This window comes from Rhea pennata, chromosome 4 (genome assembly GCF_028389875.1).
Source record: "Rhea pennata isolate bPtePen1 chromosome 4, bPtePen1.pri, whole genome shotgun sequence".
NCBI lineage: Eukaryota > Metazoa > Chordata > Aves > Rheiformes > Rheidae > Rhea > Rhea pennata.
This window is the reverse complement of record NC_084666.1, coordinates 9,254,065-9,277,002: the sequence shown is the minus strand read 5'-3', so window position 1 is coordinate 9,277,002 and position 22,938 is coordinate 9,254,065. Positions and strand designations below refer to the sequence as shown.

General features: G+C 36.9%; 1 protein-coding gene across 1 annotated transcript in view; it reads right to left on the bottom strand.

Annotated features, from left to right (window-relative positions):
• Window positions 1-22,938, bottom strand: part of NSD2 (nuclear receptor binding SET domain protein 2) — a 75,763-nt gene that overhangs the window by 7,000 nt on the left and 45,825 nt on the right. The window contains exons 9-16 of the mRNA XM_062575252.1: window positions 20,138-20,219; window positions 18,988-19,112; window positions 5,905-6,036; window positions 4,691-4,814; window positions 3,494-3,694; window positions 2,643-2,822; window positions 1,411-1,567; window positions 384-589 (exon numbers count right to left, since the gene is read on the bottom strand). Of these exons, the coding sequence (XP_062431236.1) occupies window positions 384-589; window positions 1,411-1,567; window positions 2,643-2,822; window positions 3,494-3,694; window positions 4,691-4,814; window positions 5,905-6,036; window positions 18,988-19,112; window positions 20,138-20,219 (1,207 nt within the window). The remainder of the gene's footprint in view (window positions 1-383; window positions 590-1,410; window positions 1,568-2,642; window positions 2,823-3,493; window positions 3,695-4,690; window positions 4,815-5,904; window positions 6,037-18,987; window positions 19,113-20,137; window positions 20,220-22,938) is intronic.

The following is a 22,938-nucleotide window of genomic DNA, read 5'->3' as shown; positions in this document are numbered from 1 at the left end:
CTGCCTATTCCCAGGTAAGTCTGCAAATGATATTATCTTCTATTTCCTAGTTACATCACTCTTTTTTTTTTACAATGCTTCTACAGTATTAATGCTCTTTAGAGACTTATTAGTTCTACTCTTTGTCTTTCAGCTACTCTCATTTGTTTTCCAGAAAGCAAAAATCAATGGAAAGAACTTCAATTAGATGCTAGTATTTTACAAGTCATCAAAAGATTCCTGTTAACTTAGTCAAGTTACTAATAGTGACTGTTACCCTAGACACTAAAACCAATTTTCTACTGAATACTATAAAATGAAACTGCATAAAGTGACCCAAGGCTATGTATAAAGAAAGCAAAGCATGTATATCACAAGATTGTTTTTGTTTACTTTCAGTTTACCATTTTTGAAGACTTTTCCAATTCCTTTAATTCCCTGGTATCTGCTTCCTCTGTCTCCCTCCATATATGGAAACACACGCGCTTGGTGCGTCCAATAGTAATCCTTAGAACCAAAGAAAAACACAGGAAATTCTCCGATTTCATGCTTCATTTTCTGGATATTTGGGGGAACGTTTTTCGGATGGCACACTTCTGCAGGCCACCATCTAGCACAGAAGTACAAATAAACAAGACAGCGTTTTAGTCGAGCTCTTTTTGCAAGAGATGGTTTAACAAAATCACCTTAAACTGCAGTAATTGATTATTACTTCTCCATATAAGATGAAAAAAGCACATTGCTTGGATCAAAACAAGACTAAGTTACTCATCCAAAAAAACCTGGAGGAGATTTTAAGTCCTTTCCTCCCTCCACTCAGCAGGCAATGACAGAAGATTGGGCGAGAAAAGGAAAGCTCTACACTCAAAGCTATAGGAGTTTTGTCTGCCTGCAGGATAAGCACACACACAGCTCCTTGCTTGGTCAACACCTTTAACAAGGTCTGCAATTACTGTAAATGTCCAAGATCAAAAGACAGCTGATAATAGCTATTAATGCTTTGGGGATAAAGCTCGCCCACTTCTACTGCACTCATATCTTAATGAAGTCTGAAACACTGACAACTTAAGTGATTTCTTTCTCAGACAGGAAGGTAGTAATTTACCCATTTTCAAGTTATACAAGCTTATTTATTTGAAAAGATCTCTGAAACAAAAAGGGTTGAAGGCTCATCCACTGGAAGGCTAAGTCAGAAGGCTACAAGGAGCCCTGTGTGGGTAATGCCTCGGCAGAGTGCAGTCATGAAGCTTTCAATGCTTTAAATAGGGGCACTAAGAACAGGAAAACCTGCAAGGGAGATGGGTCCCTTGCTCAGTGGAGAAATGAGAAACCTGTGTGTAGCAAGGCTGGCCTACAGAAGCAACCAACGGTGTGACCATCAATGAAAGCATGCCAATATTAAAACAAACAAAATAAATCTATTCATCAGACCTGTAATTTCCCAGTTTAACCCAAATAATATCCTGGAAATGGAGTTTCTTCCCTGCCCTGCAGTCATTGCAGTACCAGCTCCCATCTGGCATTTCAATGTTTAAACAGTCTGGGTGAAACGCTGCAGGACATGACTCGCAGCACAACAAGCTACCTCCTTCAGGAAAAAAAAGGAAAAGAAAAAGAAAAAACATCAAGACAAAAAAGAAAAATTTTGTATTCCAATCAGGTTTAAAAGCAGCACGATACATACGTGGTAGGTTCAATTAGAAAAAAAAGACAGTTTAAATTATGCTGGTCTACAACAAATACGTATCATTCAGTTGTGTACAAAGACCAGGAGAGCCTGGCAAATGCCTGGCCTGCCGTTTGAATGCCTGGCAAACTCCGATTAGTAACGTATACAAATTAACAAGCAAGCTAACAATAAAAAGCCAGAATAATGCACCACAAATTATAATTACTTTGTTTTGTTTTAACAACAACAATATATATAACATAGTTTAATACATATTAATACTTCACTGGGTGCTAAATTTACCCCCCCCCCAAAAAAAAAAAAAAAAAAAACAAACTTCATCTGATTTCTCTATCATACCTTTTTTTCTTTGGGGAAGGGAATGAGATCATTAGTTTGTTTCATGAATTACCAAGTGGGAAGTCAGCTGCAGCTTAACAAGCTGCTATACTGTATGTTAATTTGTTAGCAAATCAGGTAAACTGTCTCCTCTAGTGTTTAATCAGCACTGCGCATTCTGTGGTTCTCAACAAGTAAAAAAATTTATTATACGGTATAAAGCAAAACGTCATTAATTAGCAACAACTAACATGGGTTCAACGTGTTGTATGCTGCTAAACTAAAAGCAGCTTTAAAAATATTTATGTTTTAATATTATGTATTAGCAATAAAGAAATACAAAAAGCTTCAGTACGTTGAACACAGGCAAAAGAACCCAGCAGTACTTCTCATTATGTTTCTCTAGCAAAGAATTAAATCAAGCTTCTGGTAGCTGGACAAAGTTCAATTATAAACATTCTTTAAGAAATTTTATCTACAGATATTCAGATTTCAAGCCAAAGCTAATCTGAAGGTGTTTCAATACCTAAGGAAACCTAATGTAATATGCCACATTTCTAATTATTTTTGTTAAAGAGTTTAGTAGTGCAAAAATTAAATTGAAGAGTAAAACATTTACATGCTGCATATCCGTAAGAGTTTAACATCAATTTACCTTTTGAACACACAAAGCACCAGCTCACATTGACATGTGCATGATGACTTTTTCCCTTCGTGGCAGTGAAATGGTTCGTACAAACAATGCTGTTGGAAGCGATGACGGCACATCCTGCAGCAATGCAAACGTCTCCAGCATGGTATGCAACAGGGCAGCGAACACAACGCATCATCTTTCCTAGCAAAGCAGAACATTGCCATATTATTTTTTTAAACTAAACTGATCCTTTATTTCATCTAAAAATGGTCTTCCTGCCTGAGAGCACCTATATACACAAAACCACAGAAGTGTATCAGATATGTTTTCAAATTCTGCATATTTACCCCCAGCAAGAATACCAAATTAACATAGGTTTGTAAAGAAGAATCTTATATTGAGTTTAAAGCACTATAATATTTACATGTGAAGGCTTTAACCATGCATAACAGGACAGACAAGCTTGCTTCAGTCATGTGATTTTTGCCTACAGATGTTCCAAAGCTAAAAATATGCACAGCATCAAATGACTTCAAACTCAAAGAGTCTTGCTACAATATCCGTATATTCACAATTCTTGCCCTCAACTCTTGTCCTCTCTCTCACTAATCATCATAATAATTCTTACCAGAGAATGAAATCTAGAGAACATGGTTAACTATAACTGAATGCTAGTTAACATGATTTGATTAAAAACACAAACAAGGTAAATACTTACTCTGACTAAAAATTAAACAATTTTATTTTAAAAAATTCCAAATCAATCAATGGCATACATACGCCTGAAAAGCTGCACCTACAGGCAACTAAACAGACAGATTCCTTACCTTAGCATAACATAAATAGTCATAAAAATGTGAAAATGAAATTACCTTTTGAAATTCTTGGATGTGAAGGGTTACTAACATGACAGCTTAGGCAGCTGTGGAGAGGACATCGGAAACCCCTGCTCTCAAACACAGTAAGGTGAAATTTTTTCACACAAGCTTCATGGTAGAATTTTCCACAGTGGGATACGACACAGCGTTTCACATCTGCCTTTCGCTCTTTACACACAAAACAGGTATGCACACCTAAGTGGTAAAAGTAATACACATCATGTAACTCATTTTCACTCAACCCTGTGTATTTAAAACACGTCTGTGGGTTTTTTTGTAGGCTTCTGTTTTGTTGTTGTTTAAAAAATCCAAATCAAACTCTATTATTTGATGTAGCAATCTATTTACTTTAACGCTTTGGTTATAAGACCTTTAAACAATAATCTTTTCGGATGTAAATAAACTAAAACTACAATGCAAAAAATCGTCGCAGTTAAATTGTGCACAACTCCCAAAGCCTCACTGATCTGCTTTTACATTCTTATTTATAAGCCTCAGTACGTCAGGACTAAAACTCTGATTTTTAGTTTATTTTTTTTAGGCAATAAAACAGGATTATGGTTGTCTGCGACACTGAAATTTGGTGTAGGTCCACAAGCATTCTCCAAGCATCTCTCTGGACTGCCTGGGACAACTTCATGCTGAAGTAGTCTTCTTCCAAGGAGGCTGATCACATGTACTGAACTCAGCTTATGAGCAAGAATGCAAAATCTTACAGGTAATGTTTTAAGATTAAGAACTTCCAAGCAGTTATTACAGGATTAAAAACAAATGAAATTAATAACAATAAGGCAGTCTTTTAATTGGAAAAGTAGGACTGATAGACACACACAAAGAACACAAAAGGAAAGGGACTGAAAATGTTGCACTTGCTACTTTTGCTTGTTTCTAGGGTTTCTCAGGTCTTTGCGACAGACTTTAGATCTGTAACTACACTATGAGCAAATATTCTGCAATTATTAAGGCAATGCAATTCAGAGTAAACCACTTAAGTTGCAAGAGACGACCTCACACTAAAAACAACAAAACTTCTAAGACATGGCAAAAATAATGGTAATGAACTCCCACCCTGTCAGGCACCAGAGGATAAACATGGTTTCTTCAGAGACACATATCTGTTCAGGATGATTTCCTAGACCAAAATAGGGGGAAACTACAACTTTTTTTATTAATAGAAAGGGACAAACTTGCCTGATGTACATTCACTACAAATGAATTTTCCTGCTGGTCTTCCAGAGAGCCCAAGGCAGCTTACATGAAAAGCTCGATAGCAAAGTCCTTCACACAGTAGCAGATCACCTGTTTTTTCACAAAGCTTTTACAACACAAAGGCATTGAATGTTAAAGAAAAGTTCATACGTGGAAAAGACTGTTTTCTTTATTCCTTTTCATGTATTTCTCCTCAAAATCTCTTTACCGTTGTTGAAATAAATTTAACAAGTGAAAGAATGATAATTTTACAAGCATCATCACATGCCCTTGTTTCCAGTCAAAACAGGTAACAGAACCATTAAATGGCAAGAAATATCACTCCTAGAACCACAATTTGACAGAAAAACAGAAAAAAAGGCTTTAATAAATTTTCCCTGAGACGCTGATGCATCCAAGTGGGGTTAAAAAGCATGCTTATTTTCCTTTTATTTGGCAAAAGAAAAATTAATCTAGGTCACATAAAGATGCTTCCATATCTGAGCTGTTAGCAATGACACATGCATAACTAAAAATGAACTGAACAACAATGCTGGCAGCATTTAAGTCATTAGCCAACATTTAAATATAGATATAATCATTATCACCATACACAAGAAGAAATGAAAATATAACTGCTTGTCTAGTCCACCGCAAACAAATCTGATCTGCACGGATGTACCATACTATCATTTCATAATGTAAGAATTCTTCTAGAACAGTTTTGAGAAAGTTTTTTTGCTTTTGATTAGCATGCCATATAAACATTGTCACCAACGCAAGTATTATTTCAATCTCTGCTACGCTCAGGGCCTCACTCAGAAGCACAAACCCTACTGTATTATGCTTCCTCCTCTTTATTAACAGATAAGCAAGCAGCACCTCGATCATTTAGCTAGTTCCCTAGCAACAGTCATGCGCTTACTCCAAGGTACAGATTATGCTCATTTTACAGATCTGGAAACTAAAGCAGAAAGGCTAATTGATTCATTTGAGGTCAAGGGAAAAAAAAAACATCAGGCATGAAGAATTCTGATTTACTCGTACTGTGGTCTCATCACTAAGATGCATCTCTTCTATGAGTCACACACATAAACTTGCTGCTAGCCTAATATTGTTATTGTCATTTTATTTATATATATGTATATACACACACACACTCCTCTTCTAGCAAACCTCAAAAATCACAGCTGACCGCTCCAGCTAACATCTCTCACCTGACACACATATTCTTTTTTTGTTCCTGTTCCTCGCTCAGATTTTTTGGATGATAAAGACACCTCTGTCTGCGTTTCATCAGCACTTTCATAGGGCGACTCCGACCGCTCATCCCCTTGACCATCGGAGATCTGCAGATTAAACATACGTGTTAGAGAAACTCACAGGAGCACGGCGAATTTTGTACAGAATATCAGCTGAAGGAAATAAGCAGACCGCAATTCAGACTAACTGATTTACACGCACTTCTTTATTTTCCCACCTTTAAAATAACTAATTAAAAACTGAAAGTCTGCACTTGTAGAAGTCTCATCAGAAGAACTATATATAACAGTCATTTTCACAAACCCAATGGTAGCCAAACATCTAAACTTTGTAACGCGGCATTTTTCTTATACTCAGTTTTGTAATAATCAGCTAGAAATGCCTAGCCAGTAACAGATCATTTCAGAAAGAAAAATTTTGTAAAATTTCAAGTTGCATATGAAAGTCTCTGACCCAAATACTCTCCAAGAAAGGGGAAGTAGTATACAGAGGAGAAGGAAAAGGGAAAAAGCGGTTCTCTGAATGCAGGTAAGGAACGTTGCAGCTAACACTGAACTACAAACAGCACGTAAGATGGATAAATTTCATCTCATAGATACAGATGTATTAAAAAGTTACAGGATTTTTAAAAGTATCCATAATATACTTTATCCATAATATACTTTTTTTTTATATACATATACATTTAGAAAGAAAATATAGGGAGGTTTTTCAGCTCAAGAGAATTTAGGGCCAGACTGGGCAATTCAGCCATTAGTCTTATCTCTTGTTATACCAGAAGATCGAATTCCATACTGTTGCCCCCAGACTGAACTCAATAAATTGCTTTTTGGCTAAAGCACATTCTCCATGCGAGCATTACAATTTGCAATTGTAAAAGAAATCTGTCACTTCTCTTGAAGCTTATGCTAATCCTTACTCAAACATATCATCAAAAACTGTGCCTTATGTCCCTTTTGAGTTGTTTAACTGCAACTCACAGTTGACGATGCTTTCTCCATGTATTTCAGCTATATTAAAGAGTCCTTTGGAACCAGGTATTTTCTTCCTGTGGAAGCATGCTGCAATTAAGCTTATTTCAATCCTTTTTGGTAAGCCAGAATGATGTCTAATATTCTCACTAAGGAATCTGTTCCAGCCCTAAGAGAATTTTGGAGGTTTTCTCTAAAGCTTTCCTGTGTTTTAAAAAGGCTGTTGAAAAGCTGTGCACAAGAAATGGAGGCAATATTCTGTTACAAGTCTCATAAATACAATATCCAGAAGTAAAATCAACATACTACTCTTCACTACTTCTCACTTGTTTGGGAACTCCTTAAGTCTTTTCAATACAGCATTGGAACTAATTGTCAAGACAGTATTTTCGCAATAGCTGTTTGTCAGGATACAGATAATTTCCATTCTGTTTTTAGATTTTAATATATCTCCTATGTTAATCTACAATAAAACACATTTTATTAAAAATGGCCCAGCTTAATAAGCAATGGCGATGGCTACGTGCATTTGCCCCATCAACCAATCTCCGCGTCATTTGCAAATTTATTTCAAAATAATTTATTTTGAAACTAGACATAAAAATGCAAAGGCACGTGGGGCTTACTGTTAACTAGCTTTTATAAAATCTCATTGAAAACACTGTTATCGATTGGTAACTCTGCACTATTGTTGCCAGTTAGTTTGCTTTCCTCCATTTAACATTTGCTTTCTTTGATAACGTTTAAACTATTCTGTAAATTGGCTCTTACGAATGTTTTTCTGTCAGTTTATTTCCAAAGCTTCAAATGCATTTCTTCTGTGCAAACGCACACTAGCGAAGTGATTTGTATCTACACTTCCCCTGCGGGTATCTTTGTAATTGAAGGGATCCAATAACTCTGTCCGACTATTTTAGGAGCATCAGCGTTCAGAGGGTTAAAAAACCGCACATAAAGCGACTGCTTTCTTCAGACATCAGGAAATCTCTGGCATCTGGAAGGAGCTGTGAAACAGTAAACTGCAAAGGCAACCTGAGCGCGTTGCGAGGAACAGCCATTTGCTGAGAAGCAGCAGATTAAGAAAGGTAGCATCAGAGGTGGGCAAAAAAACAAAAAACAAAAAACAAAACAAAACTGCTTTCCATGATAGCTTAAATGAACTCACACACATGCTTATTTCTGTTTAAATTATTCCCACAGCAACACTAATTAGTATGAGCAGTGCACTACTCTTTTTTTTTTAGTGCCTCATTATATTCCTGGTACAACTAGCCCAAACTAGCTGTTTTCAGGGGGTGGAACCTGGGCCCACTTAGAGCTGTTTATTTTCTTTAGAGAAACCTAAGCTTTATGGTATAACCGAGAGGACCACAGCCTGTGCTAACCCGGCAGCAAGGTTGCCCCCCTCCAACAAAAGGTATCCCTACAACCCCGAGAACCCCCCCGCTGGGCAGCATGCCTGAAGGGTTAAGATCGTCCTCTCCTTGCTGCAGCAAGACCTACGCCATGCACAGCCTTACCCTTAGGGACACCACGCTTGTTCCCCAGCTCTCTAGTTCTGAGAGCAGAGCACAGACACGGGACGAGTCCCGGGACAAGCACGTTAAGTCACAGCAGAGTACGGTTTGTTATAAAGCGATGGTTTTCTAGCTTTTCGTTGGACTTAGAAAAACGCTCAAATGAAGTTGCGGACCTCTGTATAGAAAGGTGACCCTGCTGACAAATGAGAGCCTCTCCCAAGCCCGTTAGAGACAGATCCCAAAATCTCAGACAGCTGTGAGCCACAGCCTGAAAACCACCTTCCCACAGAACGGAAACGTTACCATCTTAGACTCGATGCAAACGGCGTTCATTTAAACCAAACAGGTACCGGGCCGGGGAAGAGAGCAGCGGAAAGACTCGGACCTGATCTCGCCACCACAACCGCAGCCCCAAATCCTGCCAGCCTAGGTAAGACACGTGGCGATTTACAGCAGCCTCGAGATTAATGCCAGATTTCACACCAACACACACAGCACCGACAAGACCACTATAGCGAATCAACTATACAGCTACCAGACCCAAAGCACCTCTCAGCAAGACTAAGGCTCTCCTCCACCACCAGCAGGAACCTCACACTCTTCACAGATCGACCGCTCTATTAACACATACCGAGCAGATGAGCAGGGATACCTGCTCACTGACTGCCCTAACTCCTAACGCTTCAAACATTCGTACCAAGGTCACTGTTGTATTTTTACTGCCTCACGCAGGCTGCTGCTACTGAACTAATCACTGCTTCGCTGTTACCCGTATCAGAGGTTCAGCGATCACATCCGAGCGCCACGTTACACGCGAACCACGCAGAACTCGCACGCACCCCATCACCAGCTAAGTGCGTTTTCACACTGGTTTATTTTAGGAGGCTAAAAAAAGGGGAGGCAAGCAGAGCTCCCCTTTAATTCGGAAAGGGAACGCTTCTGGAGGACGGTCCAAAGCCTGAGCCTCGTCTCGTGTTCTTCACCACCCAGACGCGGAGGTCTCTCTAGCGGCCACCTCCCTTCGGGAAGGGACTCCACCCTCTCTAACCGCCTTTCTGGGTAATCTCTATCAGTGCCGAAAGCTAGAATAAACAACCAGGCTCCAGGGAAAGAGGAAGCAAATATCACGGCAGTAAAACGGCCTGTCCATCCCAGGCCTGCTTAGAAGAGGCTGAGGGAGAAAAATCTTCGTCTATCAGGTCTCAGAGAGGACTCTGCAACTCAATGGCACGTACAGCTTGCCACGAGAGAACGGGCTGCGAGAACCACGTTCGTGCCCTAAGCAACCTGCAACAGCGCAGAAAGGGCTTGGACTCACCGAGGAAACCGCCGAGTGTCACAATAAAAGTATCTTTGATTCAAAAAAAAAAAAAAAAAAAAAGAAAAAAAAAGAAAAGAAAGAAAGAAAGAAAAAACACTAGAGAGGATGTACAATATGGTCTTTGGGAAACAGTCCACACGTAAACAAAAACACAACCACCTCTAAAATTAAACCTAACAGCTTTGTGGTCTGCGAACACGTGTAATACGATACGCAACGAATGACCTAATAGCTAACGGCAGAAATCACAGCATTCCATAAAAATCGGTACCGGTCTTTCCTGGCCTTTTTTTTTTTTTAATTGCTTTTGAGATACAAACATAAATCTCTCCCTTGCAATCATGCCAGAGCCTGTCTTGTCCTTATTTTTGTAATACGATCTTTTTAGCGAGGTAAACTGCATGCAATTAACTCCTGTGACATTTAGGCCAAGGTTTAAAGTAACCAACGCTCAGATCGGTGGCAAAACCTGTTATTTAGTAATTTGTAGCTATCGCTAATTCAGTATCTTGTGCTACTTCACATTTGGAGTAATTCCTTATTTTCCATAAAGGCACATGGTATTTTTAAGAGTGCAAACACAGGGGGAAGGAAAGGCAAAGCTGTTCATTTCCAACTGACAGCAACCGATGAGTCTGTGCAATGTAATCACACCAAACCCTACAGTCACCTGCATTTCTTGTTAATAATTAGCAATGTAAAAAAAAAAAAATACCTAGAAGACATTGCTGTTCTGCCGAAGTTAGTCTGATGTATCATCACAAGCACCATAAAACGTTTTATTTGGTAAATCAGGCAGGCTTTCCTTCCTATTTCCTTGGATTAGGAAACTTCAGAAGTATTTTTACAGTAACGGCCTTTGAAAGCTTTCATATCACACTGCACGGACTAGACAGTGAGCAACCAGTTGATATTTCAGATTCCGCCCCCCCCCAACTGGAAACCGCCTTTGTGTATACGTACAAGAGAAGGGGGAGGGAGGGATCTACCCTAACTGAAACCAACAGGATTTTGGCTGCATCACAACTTAATTCAGGGATTAATGCGGTTTGGAACACAGCTGCTTGCAAAAGTGACAAATCCACCTTCAGATCCTCATAGCAATCCTTCCCCTCTCAGGCATATGAGTTACTAAACACTACTCAAATAGGCAACAAAAATGACTTGAAAAGAACATGTAAGGAATTGTGACGCATTTCTACAAATTCACTACAGCTCTGTGATTGGAAAAACATTTACTATTGAGATAGGATTTTGAGGCATCTCTATACATTCTTTGGGTTTAGTATTACATTTCACTCCATGTTTTAGCAATGGAAAAATACAAATGGTGGCAACATATCATTGATTTTTTAAAATTAGATTTAGTAACCTCACAGTATCATGTATCTCACACTACTGCAACTTTTTTTTTTGGCATTAGGTACACAGGCTTACAATGGTACAGGAACAAGCAGATTAAGACTATCTTCAAAGTCTGGCTTTGAATTAAGCCTTTCATGCCATTAAAATTGCTTGTTCACAATAACCAAAAATAGTATTTAATGGATTCTTTCAAACACAGATCTACTTTTAGAAAGACTATTCAAAGATGCTTATAAAAGCAATCTTCAGCATTAATTCACTACCAAAGAACGATGCTTTATGTGTTGCAATATTTGATGTACTAAGCTAGACTACACAGCAACTGAATTTTGTTCCATAATAATACTAGGTAACTGTTTAATCTCTAACTATTAGGGCAAGATTTTCTACTGCTTCCTGAACTACCTCACCCTGATACATTTGTGCAAAAAGGATATACAATGTGCATACAGATGCACGGACAATGTGTGCAGGACAGTCTCCTCAAGGCAGGCTAAATAGGTAAGAGTTCTTTTTTAATGAAAGCTGCTGAGCAGGCTAAGCAAGGAGTAAGAAATATGTGCATCTCTGCACATTGAAAATAAGACTTCAGATACCAAACATTAAAGGGAAGTGACCTGGGCAGGCTATGTGTATTTTGTAATTTTTGTATGTTTATGTTCTTAATTTTGTCTTTTGATTGAAGCTCTCTGGAAAGACTTTTTGGGGTAGGAAGATGATTTGACAAAAACATCCGTGTACAAAAACCATTTTTCATTTTTTTCTCTTATTACAAGACTTCCCCCAGCTGCAATGCTGTGATTTTCAGTTAACAGCATAGTTCACCACCAGTAACGGTGTTAAGAAGTGAAAGCATAAACAGTAACATACTGAAACATCTCATACACCATTCAGTAAGCCATCTGAACGCCGAGTTCAACTCTACAAGAGCAACAAAAAAAAATCTTAAGTATTCTTTGCAACCAGGTACCTGATTCCAGTTTCAGCCACACGCCTCAGCAGAAATGCAAGCCAATTCTTCATTCCCTCTGGCTTTTTTCTTCCCTTCTCCACCCCTCATTCCCCTTTTCCCTCCCCTCCCCCCCCTTTTTTTTTATTATTATTATTTGAAAAGTTGGGTACAAGCTGGCCGGTAAGCTCAGCTTTGCTTATTTCTAGAATCATGTGGATGAACGCTGCAAATGGTAACATAGGTTTCACATCTGTATGGTTGAAATTTCACATATAAGAAGAATGACAAGTACTGACATACTCCCAGTTTGCATCCAATCATACTCACACACAATATAAGAAAGTATAGGCTGGAATTTAAAAAGTCACACAACCTTGTTTCAAAAAAAATGGGTGAGGATGAAATAAAAAAAGTTATGGGTACATCCGCTCCATCCACTCCCCAACCACTTGAGAAAAAAATCCTTATATCCAAATTGCAGCCCGAGAATTAAAAAATAATAGTAATAAATGTTTCAATAGTAAGAACACGAAATCCAACCGTTCTGCTTTTCAAGGCTGGCTCTCAATCAGCTGTTTATCCAGCCATTAGACACGCTTTTGTTCCAAGTTTAGGATTTAGTTTTTACTCATTTTTAAATGACAATGTATAAAGTCATCTTTGTTGGCTCACTGGTTACATTTAAGGTTGTTTTCTCCCTGTTCACCCCAAAACCACCTCCTGGCTTTTAAAGGGCTAGAATATCAATGTTTGTTAAGGCAAAAATAGATGCCTTAAGAAGCACAGGCAAGTTTCAAATACTGTCCATTAAGTGAAAAAGATTCAAGCACTCTGTGCTCACTGGACTTGCTATGAATTCTCCTCTCCTACAGCCAATTCAGGTAAGCTTTCCCTCTCTGGCATATGAAGGTTCAAAATAAATTTGAAAATTTAAAGTAAAAAAAATTGCTAACATTTTTACTATGTTTTCCATCTATGATGCACACACTAGAACGGGCTCCAATAGTTACCACTCCACCAGTCACATACCTTCTCAGATCTTTCTAGCTACCAAACTGCAATTTTCATTAAAACATGTACATTCTTCCTCCGAACACTTTATTAACTCAGTCTTGTAAAAACACTTCTTGCATTACTTCTATTAATGTGCTTGTTTAATAGCACTTAATCATTAGGAGTACAAACTTTGACCTTAAACATAATCAAGACAACGTTGCCCTTCTGCCAGGTTGTGCTTATCCTGTTACAGAAGCAATCAAAGAGTTTTGTTTTTTTCTTTTTTTTCCAGAGCTAAAAAGTTAATCCTCCCGCTTCCCATTGCTTTACTCAAGCATCTCTTGTTTTATAATCCCTGCTGTAGAACAAACAGAAACAAACCCACTATGTATACTTATTTTAGAATCAAGGGTATATAAAAATGAAAACAGAGCATGACAGAAAATTATTATTTGCTTCCGCTTTTTTGTTTGGTAAGCAAAATCCATTCAGCAGGATTCCTGAGAAAGGGCTCACAAACCAAAAAATAACGTGTCATCCTTTGAGATGTTTCAAGATACTCTGCTCGCTTAAGCTGCATCATCTCTCAAGTCACCCGCTATCTTTTTATGGACAGGTTGCATCTTTTTAAAAGCATTTTAGAAGCACGTTTTGTGACTTCTAAATGCTGGCGGCTAGTAAGCTCCACTATTCTTAAAACTAAGGACGCGACAACAAGCTCAGACTTCCTGAAGTGACTTTGGAGTCAGCGATTTCTGTACCACAATAACCCAGGAAGCGGTCTGGTCTGAGGAAGAGCTTTCTACAGAAAGAGGGGGGGATACGCGTTCTGAGCAGCAAACTCGTCAGTCCTTTCCTACAGAGGAACTGCAATTTTTTCGTATTAACAAAATAACGCAACTACTGGAGAGATTTTTTTTTTTTTTGGTTTGGGTGTTTTTTTTTTTTTTTTTTTTTAATCTAAGTACAGCTTACGTAAGGATGGGTCATTAAGCAACATACAAACAACAGACCAGACTGTATTCAAAAGAATCTCTTGTGCACCCACACGGAGACAGAAAAACTGACAGAGTCAATTGAGTTACAGTTAACATTTCCTTTATTTCAGTATAAGAATTCCTGAACTGAAGAATGATATTTTGGCCCAAACTGCTAGACTAGATAAATTCCTTAAGTATGCGGTGCCACAAGTGTACACAGTACTGTAAGAGCAAAAAGACGGCCTGGGACAAGTTTCATTTTTATTATTAGCAGTAGTTAAGACGTTTCAGATAAGGATATTATGCATTTCTGAATTTGCCTGGAAAGTTAATTATAACTGAGAACATTTTTAAACATTATAAAATTGCCTACAGATACTCATGATACTTTGGTACGGGATGTGGAATAAAAATCTACATTATGTAAACATTCAGTAAACAGAATCTGCATTCTGAAGCCTAAGTAATACACAAGATGAGAAAAATTACATAAGAAACTTAATTTTCTACACAGAACGTGCTGCCAAAGAACAAGATTCAAGCCTAGAAGGTTTTTTCAATGTGAGAGTGGAAACATCATAACAAAACAGTATGATCTGGTGGGCAATGTAGGTCATTTCAATTATTAGAGGTTTTAGCAGAGGTTTAATAAGAAATAAGTCCAACTACTTGCAATGTTCCACAAAAACATACTCCTGACTGCTTATCAGTGGTATAAATGAGAGAGAAATCTGTAAGGCAAACAGGAACAAATACAAAAAACAACTGGCTGATAAGTCACAGAGTATTTAAAGTGACACTGTATATTAAATTATTCTTAAGTGTTGTTTTGTAGAGAAAATTATCTTTGAAGGAAGCTAAAATGAAGTGCTAGAAGCACACTGGTTTTGTTTCACAAACTGCGAGGTCGGCTATTTTTTTTTCTCTTAGGGCCGTAGTTTCTTTAAAATATTGTGAATTTCCTTCTTCCTTCCTGTTCTTAGGATCTCAAAGACAGTTATTTTTACCTTTAGGAAGTGCATCTGGAAGATTTTAGGTGTATACAGTAAGGCAACTAGACTCCAGTGCCAATAATGGAGCTGATGTACTTTTCAGTTACAAGTTCTACACGTCTAATTATGACTGCCTTCTTGATCAAATTATCTTACCTTTTGAGACTTGTATGTTTTTTCCGTCATGTATACATGCTAACATCCTTTAAAAACGCAGCTATTAACAAGTCTGCCTCAAATTGATAATGAGAAAAATATTGTTTAGTATGCATAAAACCAACCAAACTTTAAGCTATTCTTAGGCTTTTGAAATGTGAGAAGTTGTAGCTATAACCAGCAAACGAGTCGGACACTGGATGTTACAGAAAGAAATAAAAAAAATCCCTCTGTGGAAGATATAAATGTTAGAAGCAGTACCTTTAAAATCTTTCACAGGCTTCTTTAAACTGCCATCTGCTGGCAACTCATATTTCATGTAGGTATGATGAATGACAGACTAGCTAAGAATTTAGATTATTACATGTTCTTTATTTTGTCCTCTCTTAAAAAAATTACAATTTCTTTGACAAAGTTCAGAAGTAGTATCTAGACCCTGCAGGATATTATGACACTTATCTGCTATCAACAAATCCATCCAAATTAATGAAGTCAGCCAATTACCGCAAAATTGACTGAAAAGCTAAAGCAGATATATCTCATGCAAACACAAAAAGTGTGCCAATAATCCATCAGTAATGGTAATGCAAAGTCTTTTATGTTTATTAAAAATACTTGTTACACTCTACTGGCACCTACATTATTGGAGGAAGAAGGGGAGCATGGAGGCAGAAGGTTAAGAAAAAAAAAGAAAAAAGAAACCACTGGTTTATCTTCCAAAATGAGAATACACCACCTGCATCTCTTCTCAAAAATACCACAAGACTTTAGAGGGTTATACCCTATGCCTTATATAGGCAATAAACTATTCAGACTTGGAAGTGCTGAGCATCTTTCTCACACTTAAACCTAGCACTTGCTCATTAAGAACTAGATTTTAAACAAAATACTATTTAACAGACGGTTTTGGAGGAAAGTATTACTAATGTTAAGTGTCTACATGTAAAATTAACCATTTTGTTTCATGATTAAATGCAAGTATGGAATTTATTCATTTAACTACTGAATAAGAATTAAGATACTACAGTTTTGCCTACTGACTTAAAAAAAAAAAAAAACTACTGATTCTGTCTGTCCATCTTAAAACACCTGAAAGAGCCCAAGTCTGCAAATGTTTGTCCTTAAGGCAGAAGACCTCCCCTCTTCTCTCCCTCCCACAAGCTAGATACTCAAAGTCATTTACTGGCTGAAAATTTGGCCTCATTTTTTCGTATTTCAAGCAAACTCCATCAAAATAAAGCCCCCAATAAGAACAGAAAGCATCCCGAATTCTGAAAATTTTATCATATTAGATGAATCTTTCAAATAAGGAAAAATTGAATACACCCTTCCTATTGAACACATCTTTCCTAAAACTCAGTTCCGATGAACTGACATTTAAGAGTAGCTGTGTGCAACTACCAACAATCATTGACAAGTAACAGTTAATATCTGAGTTCCATTTTGGAAGCAGCTGTCCACATGTAATGTGAAATTAAAGCAGCAAACGGCCAGAACCCACTTGCTATTGCTTGTGGAGGTGTATGTGCTGGTGGGATATGCAGGTTTTTTTTTTTAATCCCCCAAATCTTTGTTAAGATAGCATCTAAGTCAACACTTACAATAGCGAACACAGAAGTATAGAAGTGAATTATCAAGTGTATCTAATGTTAAGAACTGCATCCTGTTCAATTGACTGAGCAAGACTGCTTCATCACTGCATCTCTATTTTTTTCAAACTTTTCCCTCATCACTCTGGAGAAGGTATCTCTCTGGAGGAACACTCTCAGGCCACACACATGCTTAGCTATTTATACAATTGCTAAATAACATTACAAAAGGGAAAAAAAGGTTTTAAAGCCACTCAAAAAGTCAAAAGTTTATTTTTATCTTTCCTTGTTTTGTAGGATGGATCACTAATAAGTTCAGAAACACGTGTCTCTCTCTTGCTTTAGTTAAAGGTATATATCTAGTATATAAAGGCATACATCTAATACCATGGAAAACACTGGGTCCAACCCTTAGATGGTAGAAGTTCAAATCAGCGCAGCTTTAAATTATCTAAGGATCCAGCTTACTGCAAACTATTCCCCCCGCCAAAATCTGTTGTTTGACAGGGTGTATTTTCTGCTATGTTGATCAGAAGTATTGGTATTTTAAAACCTTTTAAACCCTTAAAACAGTTAATTCACTCCTAATTTGTATATCTGTGTTTTGTGAGCAGTATATACACCGGTGTTCCTCCTTCCTTCTTGTACTTTTTGCTGTTTAGCAGTAGCTGAGTAAATTAAGAGCTCAGTTTTATAATTTCCAGCTCAGCTATATGTGTGTGTATATATATATATATATATATATATATATATATATATATATATAAAATATTTTATGTGAACAGTTACATCACAATCTAATGTCCTACAAAAAGTTAGCATTTTATAACGAGATTTCTGGAGATTTTGTGTTTTAAAACATGATATTTAGGAGTAAAAGAGTTTTTCTCCTGAGATTACAACATTTAGAGATGTACATTTCCAGTCAAAAGGACAGCAACTTCCTTAAATGGATCTGGCTTAACAGATGGTCCCAGACATAGCCATTAGACTGCAAGACTCAGTAGTAGAAGCTGGTAAGTCAATAGACAGGAGTATCTCAGTAGAGAAAATAAAATGAGAACAAGTATTACATTACTTGACTACTGCTCTAGAAAATATTTCCTATGGGGCTAGTCTTGTCTGTTCTGTTTTTTCTGGGGGCACTGGAGGAAAAATTTAGCATGTTGTTTAATATAGTTTTAAAGTCACAGTAAGATACACAGCCATTAACATGCCTTTTTTTTTTTTAAGGAAAAATCATCTAATGAACATAGTCTAGATATTTTAACTGCATTCATTATAGTGTCTAAGCTTTTGTTAGACAGGGGAGATGAAAATCTATAGGATTGCTGGAAGCCCTACTGTTGTGTTAGCAATAGAACATTTTCTCTACAACTTCTGTAATACAAACTGCTTGAAGCCTATGGATATTTTACTAAATTCTACTAACTAGATTTTTGAATCCACCTGCAAAACAGCATGCATACTTCATCCTCATGCTGCCACTCTTTGGCCGATTGGTTTTCATAATACACTTGACTTGGAGAATGGTTTAATTGATTGTATGAATACAGTTCTGGTATATACTTTTCATTTATTGTATGTCAATTGAGGAGAATTACAGTACCAAATACGCAGAGCTAAGACTATGATTAGTAAGTATCAAAAAGATACATCCTTCACTGCCTGTTTAACTCCACTGGCGATGAAGCTATTTGCATCACAGAGAAATAGCACTTAAACAGTCTGAAAACTAATTTGAGCTTAAAGGGGCTCTGCTCAGAAAAATGTCCAGTTCTAGATAAAACACAGGATTAGGAAACTTGCTTCAATATAAAAGCTATGGCAACATGACAATATTGAGTTACATAATGTAACTAATGTAGTACACTTACATAAAGTCTGTAGAAGAAAATACAGAACACACCGGCATTTTACTTTGCCTCTAATAGAAGGTTACAATTCTAAAACTTTGTAGGTAAATACATTAAAAACCACAATAATATCTTGACGCCTCCAAATCAGACGTTCTTGTTACAATAAATGAATTTGTAATGCACACATTAACAGGTTTCACAGAGGCCAGAACTGTAACTTGTCTAGAGCACCAACGTTAGAGAATTCGCCTTTGTTTTTTGCTTTTAAACAAAAAGATTAACGCCTGAAAATTTCTGTAATTAAATGGCTGTGTGCAAACACCACTTTTTTTTTACCTCATTCTCAGTTAAGGAAGCTGAAGGAGATGAACTCTTGCTAAAAGCAAGAGTTGAAGATTCTGCTGCTGAAGCCCGATTTCGCTTCTTCAGAGGTTTACATGCATCAGACAGACTTTTCGTTGCTGTAAAATAATTTTGGTTTACAAAGTGAAGTTTGGAACTTTAAAATGTTATCTCCCTGAAGCCATTTAAAATATTCCTTCAGATAAAGGAAGGAATGATTTAGGCAGGTCTTCTGGGCACCTACATAAGCCTGAGAGAACACGAAATAAGTTTCTGAAACCACGTGTTTTGGATTGGTTTTAAAAGTAAAGGGGTTTCTATTAAACAAAAACGTGCTACAAATGGTTAAGAAATGTTTTCCCCAAATCGTTTTATTAATTGCTATTAAAAATCAAGGTATCTTCTGACTTAAGACATCCTTATAGCAGAGGTAACAGTCGTCATCTCAGATAAACACTAGAAGGCCTGTGTGAGCTCATCACAGTCTTAGTAGTACTAACACTTTGATAACAGAAGGGTTATATACAGGAACCAGGTACCAGGCATTACCTATGGCATGTCACCACTTCTACATTGCTCAGAACTTTCTGAAGCTTACTCATCTTTGGCATTTCATTACAATACCTAAAGACAACGTGCTCTTACAGAAGTTACCTTAAACTGAGCATCATTAGTAAGGCTGACTTGAATTTTGGAACAAAATTATTTAGAATTCCCTCTCACACTCCACACTGCCTCCCATCAAGCATCATTTAAAAGGATGAAGATCACATGGTAACCATGGATCACATCGTTTGATGGTCACTGTGCTTGTTTTATAGGACAAACGAACAATGGCAAATTTGAGCAGTAGGATTTGTATCACCACTCTCCAAGACCACTGGGCAATAGCTTTAATTTGGTGCCATCAAACGGTGAACTTATGAACTGCTGCTCTAAATCAGCAATACACAATTTCCACCAAGTAATGTTGCAAAATGGTGGTAGTGATGGAAGAGGGTACAACCCCCCCCCTCCCCACCTGTGGCTTAATGGCTGTAACTTATTGCTTCAACAAAATTTATCCAGCTGCCTCAGACAACCTGTTTATTTTAAAATTATTTAACTGAAAAAGTTACATTAAAACTTATTCTGACCACATTACCTGACTGGTTCTTTTGTGAAGAGGAGGTTTCTGTGACCTTAGTAGAGTTTGTTTTTGCTGTTTTGTCATTGCTTGTCTCCCTCTGTCACAAAAAAAAATATGAAAAAATAAAAAAACTCCTAATTTATGAGTGGTTGGATAAAACTGGCAGTTACTTCTGGATTTGTGTTATTTAAAAGAAAAGTGTCTTTACAAATATCTGAATGATAATGTAGTTAAGCTATCCCCATTTTAGTATTTTTTAAAAACTCATTTACAGCACAGGGTACAAACCCATAAACAAATGAGAATAATTAAAGTATACAGTATTCCAGCATCCCACTTATCCAACCCAAACTCAGCATATGAAAAAGGGGAGCTCTATATGAAAATAAAACACTTAAATTATCCTTACTATGCTTTGTCTAAACTGGTCAAATTAAAACGTTAAGTATATAAATTTGAGAATAAACACTCCAGAATTTTAAGCCTCAGATGCTTCTTTCAAGTTCACAATCTATGAGTGTCATTTTTCTTTTCTTTCTTTCTTTTTTTTTTTTTTTTTTATTATTATTACTATGGTTAAGATTGTTCCAGCATTTCCAAAATAAAAAATACTATTTTCAAGAGAGCCTACGTAGTGCAAGAATTTGTTTCCATTTGATAATTTATCATAAAATGTTCAGGTCAAAAGCAGGGAAATTCGCATTAAGCTTCGTCAAAATAAGACACTGTTCCTTAATCACAATACTGCTGTTCATAGATTTTTTTCTTTCTGCATGTTACGGATTCATTAAAGTAAAAAGTCACTGAAACCGTACCTAAGATTGCTCAACCCTGACAAACGCTCACCTGATCAACAAGAAAAATTCCACAGAACATAAGAATTTACATACTTTCTTTCCCCCCCCCCCATATTCTTCATTTGACACAATTTTATAAAAGATGCTCAGGTGAACACCTCAGAAGTCAGAGAATTGGTTTCCTTTGGAAAAATAAATATGAATAGCTACAGTACTATGGATGTGCCACACCATACTTTCTAAATAGACTAAGATCACTGATAATGCTGGAGAATACTAGTATCAGTTTCATAAGGCTACTTTTACACTTCCATGTAAAAATGACCGAAAAATGTATGGTATAAGTCACTCAGTTTAAAGCATCCTTTACAGAACCCCCATCGTGTAATGAGTATTCTATATACATCATGAACTAAAGAATTTTTCAGAATGTTCCTGTAGGTACTCCTTATGACTTAGTCACTTCGTATTACAGCATTAAGATTTCATAAGTAACCATTAAAGACACAAAAAGGAAAAGATAATGCATAGTTCTGATGCAAGAAGTAAAAGGTCAAGGGAAAAAAAAAAAACATTAAAGCTTCTCACTGTTCGAAAGGATGGTAATAAAAGTCTGCAAGCGAACTGCAACTAATGGAAGGAAAGTGAATTGTTAGTGTTTGCTTTTTGAAATTATTACGTAGCCATTTTGGCTCTCATTCATGAAATCTTTTCCTAAGCAGCAGCATGTACAGCTAAAAGTACTCTGGGTTGGTGAAGGTAAGAAAAAGACTAAATATTAATTCATAATGAAATGGGAATGCAACCATTCTATGTCTAACCCTTCTGTGAGCAGAAGTGCAAGCAGCAATACGCATTTAGATCTTCCAAATTACCTAATATTTACATATATTAGACTTCTTGTTAGTAATTACCAGTCAGATTAAGGTCTTCTCTTTTTAAATGTTAATTCAAACCAATTAAGCAAGTTTGGAAAGGTCCAAAACCTCCCAGAATATGAAACAAACATTCAACAGCTAACTTCTTAGAACAAACAGTGCGAAAAATTGGCTTTGACCCCTCTTTCTGAAAAGGTAAGATAGCTTTTAGAAAAGTCTGTTAAGTTCTACATATTTTTAATACTGAACCCTAAACGAATTGCCTGGATATCCACAACACCAACGGTTAAAAAGCTGACTACTATAACACGTCAACCAAACATACAGACATCCATAAATGTGACTTCCATAATTGGTTTAAAATTAAGTCTATTATCTTTCCTAGTACTAGTTTTATTTAACCACTGTACCGCTGAAGTCCTGGGATGGGGTTTGCAAGAGTATACTGCAGTAATACACCTGAAAACATCTGTGAGCTAAACCTTGTACACGAGTAAAACCCACTAAGTTCACTGGTCTACATGCATGACTAAATAAGCCTGATACCAGCCTGTTCACAAGATCTGCGCTGTCATCCATATATACAGTTTTGGTGACTTAAGGAAAAAAATCTCTCATTTTCACAAGCATTCTAATCCAAAAAGGAGCCTGTGATTCGCATGATAAACATACTGTAATCTGTACTGCAGTCTAACTTAAAGAGTCAGACAGCGTGCCAGTCTAGAATGCTTTTATAGTCTTCAGTCCAGTTCAAAAAAAGTAGTTTTTCTGTTTTGCTTCACTTGTCTTCCCCCTCTCCTTTTGTTTAGATCAAGTACGGACTAAATTTTAAAGATTTCTTTTTTAAAACAGTCTTATACACATCCCTGAATTCTGATTCATGGGGAAAAAGAACTGTAATGCGTAATGATGCCGAAAGGCCATGCCTCTGCATCCTTCTGTTGGGAAATGAATTTTCTCAGCAAATATTTTCCACCACAGTATAAGTAGCAAGAACGCCTTGTCATATCTCCTTCCTCAAAACTAAGAGAAAAAAACCACTCCATAGCAATACGCTCACATATATCTCTGAAAAAATTCATAATAGTATATGGTTTGATATAGTTAATTACTTTTTGTTTTTAATCCTCAAAACGGAAAT